This window comes from Trachymyrmex septentrionalis, unplaced genomic scaffold (assembly GCF_001594115.1).
Source record: "Trachymyrmex septentrionalis isolate Tsep2-gDNA-1 unplaced genomic scaffold, Tsep1.0 scaffold8, whole genome shotgun sequence".
Lineage (NCBI taxonomy): Eukaryota > Metazoa > Arthropoda > Insecta > Hymenoptera > Formicidae > Trachymyrmex > Trachymyrmex septentrionalis.
Window position 1 is genome coordinate 762650 of NW_017305987.1, and position 7549 is coordinate 770198.

A 7549-nucleotide genomic window follows, 5' to 3' on the forward strand; every position below is an offset into this window, starting at 1 on the left:
TTTTGTTTCTTTAATTAAAAATTCAGAAAATGTAAACCTTTTTCAAAATAAAAAGATTACTGTATAATTTTTACGTATTTATGAATTCATATTTTTCTACATTCTCTCTCTCTCTCTCTCTCTCTCTCTCTCTCTCTCTCTCTCTCTCTCTCTCTGCCAATGATTTTATGATTGAAGAAAAATCTAAATTACAAATTTAGTAAGATATTTAAGATTATCGTACGAATTCTGTAACATCCTGCATAATTTGGAAAACATATTGTCGTTATTGACAGCAAACTTACATCAGCTAGATGATATTTATGATATTGTTGAAACTGTTCGTTGAATGAAAAATTTTGAATAACGAAGTTTCCTTTTAAGCCCCTAAAAACAAAATTTTTAATGTGTAACCATCTGTTCAGAAATTATAGAATTATAAATACTGTTATATGCATTGTAAAAACTATTATATATGCATTGTAAAAATGATGGTAACTAAAATATCAATATCACCATTTACACAGATATTCTTGTGTATTTTTATCATTAATTCCGACGTAGGTTTTCTCATTCAACGGCACAAACGTGAATTTCGACTCAATCTCCATTTTTACACTGTGATCTCCATGGAGATAACACACAAGTTTTCTAATTCATCAATTGATTTAAATGTGCAAATGCGACTTTGCTTCGTAATTAAAAGCTGCATTTATAACGATTAATTAAGTCAAAGAATTAAAAAATATCTATATTTAAATAAATCTGTTCATGGCAGATATGTATGTATGTATGTGTATATTACATATACATGGTGTCCCGAAATTTTTTGCTAAGGGCTCTTGTGTAAATAGAGCGGACTAAACTGAGTCGAAAAGGATCCTCTACCATTTTACAATTTTCGCAATAGTTAACAAAATATTATTAAAAATTGTCGAATATTGGTCTTCAATCATTTCTTTGGTAATTATTTAGAACAACTCGCCCCTCCCCCTCCCCTCATTTCAACTTAATCTTCAACTTTAATGCTTAATAATTTAATTCACGAGGCCGATCACTGCGTTTTTTTTTGCCAGATTCTTTCGTTTTGAGTGAAAACATGTCAAATAAGTGTATTTTTATTAAGATTTGAGGTGGGAGGCAGGAGGGGGAGAGGGGGAGAGGGGATTATTCTAAATAATTACCATTTTTTTCTGAAATACTATCAACTTCACAGAAAACTGCAAGAGACAAAAATTCTTTATTTTATTCTTATAGAACTCTAAGAATTTTTTATCAACTTTTTATTGCATTTTCTTATTGGCAACTATTTTTATCAACATGAGAAAATATTTAAAAATTCTCAGAATTTTATGAGAAGAAAATAAACAATTTTTGTCTCCGGTAAAGTTGATAGTATATGAGTAAAAAATTATTGAAAACCAAGATTTAGCGATTTTTAATAATTAAAATCTTGTTAACTATTGCGAAAATTGCAAAATGATACAGGACCCAGCTTAGTCCGCTCTATCTACATAAGAGTGCTTGGCAACAAATTTCAGGACATCCTGTATACATAGCATAAAAATATATCGTAGATATACATTTAAATAAAAATATATACAGAATGTCTGCTAATGATCGCATCAGCTTTCGTAAGCAGATAGAACAAATTAAATTGGGTCGAAAAGTCTTGTACTATTTTGTAATTTTTGCAATAATTAACAAGATATTTTTTAAAAATCTGCGCCGGTCGCCGTCGCGCCGTCGCAGTTGCTAGGCACGGAGTGGGGGATTGTTTGGCAATTATGGTGCCACATGCCAGCGATCGAGAAATTCATTCGAACTTACAATTAGATTTTCATTTGTCCTTTGTAACGATCTGCAATTAGCGTGCTTGAGGTTAAGGTGTGTTTATTTTGATCAAATGGCAGATAAATATTTTAGTGCTCAGGAATATACCGACATGATCATCATATATGGTGAAGCCGGAGAAGACGCTGTTGAAGCCGCCAATCTGTACGCAGAACGATTTCCTGGACGCAAGATATTTCCTGATGCTAACGTTATTTTAAGTTGTGTTCAACGTGCGCAGAAAACAGGATGCGTGTTGCAGATTGAAACTGAAGCTGAACAATAATACGCTGGTGCATATTTTCAGAGTTGTAAATTAAACATGCATGAATGAAAAATTCTATATTCGCGTGCACCAAGGCGGTTCTTCGTGTATATTTCTCGTGAACTCATACAATTTCCAGTTCAAGTAAACTGCACTGCGATTATTTGTCGATCTTGAAACACACTCCCAAACTGAAGCTGGAATCATAATATCACAAATTAAATTGACAAGCAATTTATTCTTAGAAAATTATTTTAAGATTTAATGCTTATTAGAATCAAATTATTAACAGTTAATTTATATATGATTGATTTTTTCGCTATTCTGATCTCTATATTTATTATTTATTTGCTTGATATTGTTAAATTATTTATTGATTTATTCTTCTTGTATTTTATATGAAGTTAATGTTTTACCTTGATTGTTGTTTAGTTTGTATGCTACTATGTTGTTTTGTAATTATAAGTATCTGTTTTGACTTGTCGATTTACTTGGATATTTTACCAGTTGTGTATATCATTCAGAATAGTGCATTCAGAATAGTCCACTGTGCATGTCTTCTATGATTGCAGTTTGAGATCTCTTTAATATATTTTCATTATATGTAATTTTTTGTATAATTGAAATCATTCATATTTATATGTATTATATTTTTTTATATTATATTTATATCATTTTTCTCAATTTTGTTATTATATTAAAGCAAATTAAATTTTAAGATTTTCCTTATTTATAATCATGTTATCATTCCTTGAATTTTTATATGCTTAAGTCAATATAATTAGTGCTGAGACACTACCAGTGTCTCTAGATCTACTTTAGTTAAGTTGTTCTATTCGAATAGTTATCTTGCTTTACTTAGAGTTTCTTACTTAACTTTAGAGTTTCAGCTTGAAATCACTGACATAACCTTGCACAGTACATCTATTGTGAGCCTGTAACATAAACTCTTTGGAGCTTTGTTTTGCTGACCTTGGTTTGCTTTTGGTAGAGCCTTACTTTATGAATTTAAATATCAATTTAAATATTCGTTCAGATTCATTTAAATGTTTGTTGCAAATTTATACCTACATATCCAATTCTGTAAACCACGTGCTGAAATATTTTTCAGTTTTGAAATGTAAGCATGCACAGAATTGAAGTAGTAATATCACATATTAAATCAACATGCAATTTAACAATTTGATGCTAATAAGCATATAGTAAGAATATTAACCATTTGATATAAGAATTTTAAAAACTATTAAAAACTTTATTATGAAAAATATTATCTCAACCAGGATCTGCTTTTATCGACAATAGGATTTAAAATTATATTTATTTTTATTGATCCTATTTAGAATTATAATTCTTACATGAAATTTTACATTAACTGTATATTAATTTATTATTTTACTTTGCAAGGTAGTGACGAAATGATAAATTTTAGGTACATGGAACTGCATCCAATATTGTCAGCCAAGATAAGGCAAACTCCAACATTGTTTTCCACTTGATGATCTTAAAGTACATAGGTCTGAGCAACCATGCCAAGAACTGCTTAGGATTACTATTAAGGACTATTAAGGAAGCAAAGTATCTAATCGGCAATTTTGGTGGCACTGTAAAATGCAGCGAGTATATCAATGAAATATTTATATGAAAGTTGTTGCGCGAGTTAAATAAAAGGCAGACAATTTTGTTGATCGAAATTTAAGCTGCCAAATACTAATAGAATTTATGCATCCACAATGAAGGAACCACTATTATTTATCATTTGTTGTAACTCGTTTCGTGTAACAGTTTCGTGTATATGTTTCCACGCAATTAGAAATTTATAATTGGAATCGACGAAATGCAAAGTATTGTTGAGTATATATTGTTATTATTTCAGTCACTTTACGGGTATAGATTTTTCCCTTCCTAGTACTATCTCGATTAGACGCGATTTGATTCAATTTCAAGATTTGTTGAATTATGCGCTGGAATGACATTTAATTTTGTTTCGTTAACGTTAAACATACAATATGTACATCGTTTCTATTGACTTCATCAATCATACGCTTCTACATGTATGATTTAAACTATTCAGAGAAAAGATCTTAATACAGAGTAAAATTAGTCATATAAATTGAGTATTAGAAATGCTGTATCAGTTTTAAATAAAATTATTGCGCGAGACGTATATTTTCCCATTAGAGTAAGAACAGTTGAAAAATAAAAGTTTATGAAATTTGAACACCTATTTTATTTTGTATCGCAAATTATTTCAATCCTTATAAAACTAAACATTCTTAATAATTTATCATTAGAATTTTGAGAATTTGAAAATTACTTTTAACATTCTCTTTCAGTTATAACAACAAATTTTTTTCTGTACGAGGTTAAATAATATTTGGATAAATTTATTTAAAAATTTACAGTATTTATGTTAAAAATATTTAATTTAAAAAATTCACAAAATGTAAAAAATATGACAGTAAATGGCTGTGCACAATAATTTGTAAAATAAATGTTATAGCGGGGAGCACAGACTCTTGCAAAATGCATAAGAAAATGAACCAATCAAAGTCCTTTATTTCCTTCTTTTCCATGAAATAAAGGACTCTGATTGGTTGATTTTTTTATGCTTCATGTTTTATGCGTTACGCATAATGCATAAAAGAACCAATCGAAATTTTTTTTCATAGAATAGCAGGAAAGGGAAGATTCTGATTAGTTGTTCGCTTATGCATTATGTGTTATGCGTTATGCAAAAGCCTGTGCTTGCGGTCTTAAAAATAAAAGATATTTGATAACTTATTTCTGGAGTTTTTGAACTTCATTTAATGATTTAATTTTTTAGATTATTAGGATTTTTTTTGTAAAATTTAGCTTATTTCTGGAGTATTTTGGTAAAGCATATAGCAGAATTTTATAATTCAGAATTAGCAACATTGGGCTGCGCAGAACCGGACGAAAATTGATTTCGAGAACGAACACATCTGTTGTATTTCCACCATGCGTATAGAATAAACAATCAACAAGAAATGGCTTCAAGAGAGATCATACAGAAGTTCAAAATGGATACGGAAATTGATAATGAGATAAGAAGATTGACTGAGGTCTTAAAAAAGAAACAAGAGGATCGCAAACGCCTGGCAGAGAAAATCAAGACAATAAGGCGATGAGGAATGTGAGCGAATTTAAGAACTCGAGGGACCGCGATCTGATACAGAGGCTAGAAAGATCATTGACAGCTTCCAAAATGAATTAATAAATAGCAGTGATGACGACGCGAAGAGATTAATTTAGAATGCAAATCAATGGTCGAAAACAAAAGTTACGAGACAAAATATAAGGTAATAGCAAATTTTAAAATAATATATCCTACATCGCTAGGAAACGAACCAAAGGAAAACTTAATATTAAATTTTATTATAACAGAGAATTTTATATCATTCGAATTTTAGAAGACAACCGGAATACGAAATGGCAGCAGGAAGTGCCATTCTTACAAACGTGGAAACCAATCCTGCATTTAATGTCCTCGAGTGACACCGACGCTAGTAATGATGCGTACCAAATAAGAGGACCAAACCACTTTAAGTAAATTCCCCACCACATCAAGTAAATTCTGTTCCATCGACCTCGCAAATACCTCATGTTTTAGATTCTAATCATAATCTATTCCCTACAGAAAAACCTAATGCCTAACCTAATGCCCAATATTCCACTAACAAAGTTTAAGAAGAAACTTGGAAGATCCAAGGTACGCTGACAAACAAAAGAGATCACTCGAGAGGTACTACAGTGATTTACCTTTACAAACATTATTAAACATAATCAAGATTAACTAATCCAGACAAAAAAAAACGATAGGAAGATTTAAAAGAAATCAGAAAAACACAGCAAAGGAAACTTGTACATCAAGCGTTATACAGAGAAATACATTGGAAAAAAGAAGTCCACACAAAACATCAAGTGGCAGTAGAAGATGAGGTAATTAACGAAACCCAAATCTTAACGATCAAAAGAAAGAGTTTTTACGAGTCTCACAATAGTTTACCTTCGCTGATATCTCAGCAAGACAAATTCGAGTGGAGCATACAACCGATCGCAAATGTGTTTGACAAACATGTTAGAAAATCTCTAAATAGTTTAATATGCTTACCTGAACAGGAGGCTGAGCACACAGAAATTTTAAATGGAGCACAGTCACAAGCATAACAAATGGAAGTCATAGACGAGGCTCAAACAAATCACATGGAGGAATGGAGAATGTAACTTGGAATAAGGAATAATGATGTTATATGTTTTAAGTAATGTATTAAAAAGAGTCACATCGTAGACTTTTTGATTTTAGATGAATTTACTATTTTTTTTTTATTTAATTATTTAAAGTTACGTTTGGGAAATAATAATTATTATCAAGTTAAATATATTATTTTTTGTTTATTATTCAGAGTTAAACCAATTTGATAATAATGTAATATATGTTTGAAATACTTATCTATTTATAGATAAAACAAAGATTTATGAATAAAATATTAAAGATATACCTATCTCAATCTACCTATAATATACTTTGATTTGTAGATTTAATCAGCACCTGAAAAGAAAAAGAGAATGTTAGATTAGATGTTAAATAATTAGAAAATGATTAAAAGTTAATAGCAAATTAATATAAGCTAAAGAATAATACTTACCTGTAATACTTATCTTAATCCTTCCAATGAGTATTGATGAAGTTATATTATACCTATGTTAAGATTTATGATATTTTTGTTAAAATTTTAACAAATTGCATAACTTTGATTCTTCGCCTTTAAATAGAATTTATTATTAAATTTGTCTTTATCAAATATGGAAATCAAATTAGTAATGCGAATAATCCTTCAGTACTCAAAAGCATTTGTTTTCGATATAATTCCTATATAAGAATAGAATATAGATGAGCATTTCGAATCCTCTAAAGATAGAGGATCTGGTAGTCTGATACTGGTGAAGAAAGCTTTCTGTCCCTAATCTGGCAAGTTAGAATAATTCAGCATGATTTAATTATCAAAATCTTTATTCCTAAATCTTTATTTATATTTTATACAGGCTCGGATATAAAACAATACCAAATTAAACTATTTTTTCAGCATAGCAATCTGGTAAAATCAAGCTTTCCGTACGATCTCATTAAAAACAGTTTTCTTAAAAAAAGATCAGACTTGATATCCATAATCGGATCTTATAGGACAGTCTTAAATAATGTCTTAAGATGGTGCCGCGGGTGCCAACCAAAGACCAGTATAAGACATTAATTAAGACTGTCTTCTAACTAACTATAAATATTAGCTATTGTCTAAAAAAAAAAATTATTTATAATAGTAATTAATTATACCGATAAAATAATTATTTATTTTTTTGTAAATACTTTATACTCAACACTAATAGAATATTTTGCTTGTGCTACGGTGATTCACCAATACTGTAGATCAGCACTTTAGCAGTTAGTATGGGAAT

General features: G+C 29.6%; 1 protein-coding gene and 1 long non-coding RNA gene across 4 annotated transcripts in view; one reads left to right on the forward strand and one right to left on the reverse strand.

Moving 5' to 3' along the window:
• Nucleotides 1-731, reverse strand: part of LOC108754451 (uncharacterized protein C11orf70 homolog) — a 1829-nt gene extending 1098 nt beyond the window's left edge. The window contains exons 1-2 of one of the 2 annotated variants that reach the window (XM_018496725.1): nucleotides 496-731; nucleotides 285-366 (exon numbers count right to left, since the gene is read on the reverse strand). In XM_018496725.1, coding sequence (XP_018352227.1) covers nucleotides 285-366; nucleotides 496-590 — 177 coding nt within the window. In that variant the 5' untranslated portion in view covers nucleotides 591-731. The remainder of the gene's footprint in view (nucleotides 1-284; nucleotides 367-495) is intronic. The other variant, XM_018496724.1, reaches the window with a different exon arrangement.
• A 4149-nt stretch (nucleotides 732-4880) lies between these two features.
• On the forward strand, nucleotides 4881-6302 carry LOC108754455. 2 transcript variants are annotated; one of them, XR_001939705.1, is made up of 5 exons: nucleotides 4881-5397; nucleotides 5509-5665; nucleotides 5736-5840; nucleotides 5918-6037; nucleotides 6218-6302. It is a non-coding gene; the product is annotated as an uncharacterized LOC108754455 (long non-coding RNA). The 2 variants fall into 2 exon arrangements; XR_001939704.1 differs by having other exon boundaries at nucleotides 5736-6037.
• Nucleotides 6303-7549: the final 1247 nt, after the last annotated feature.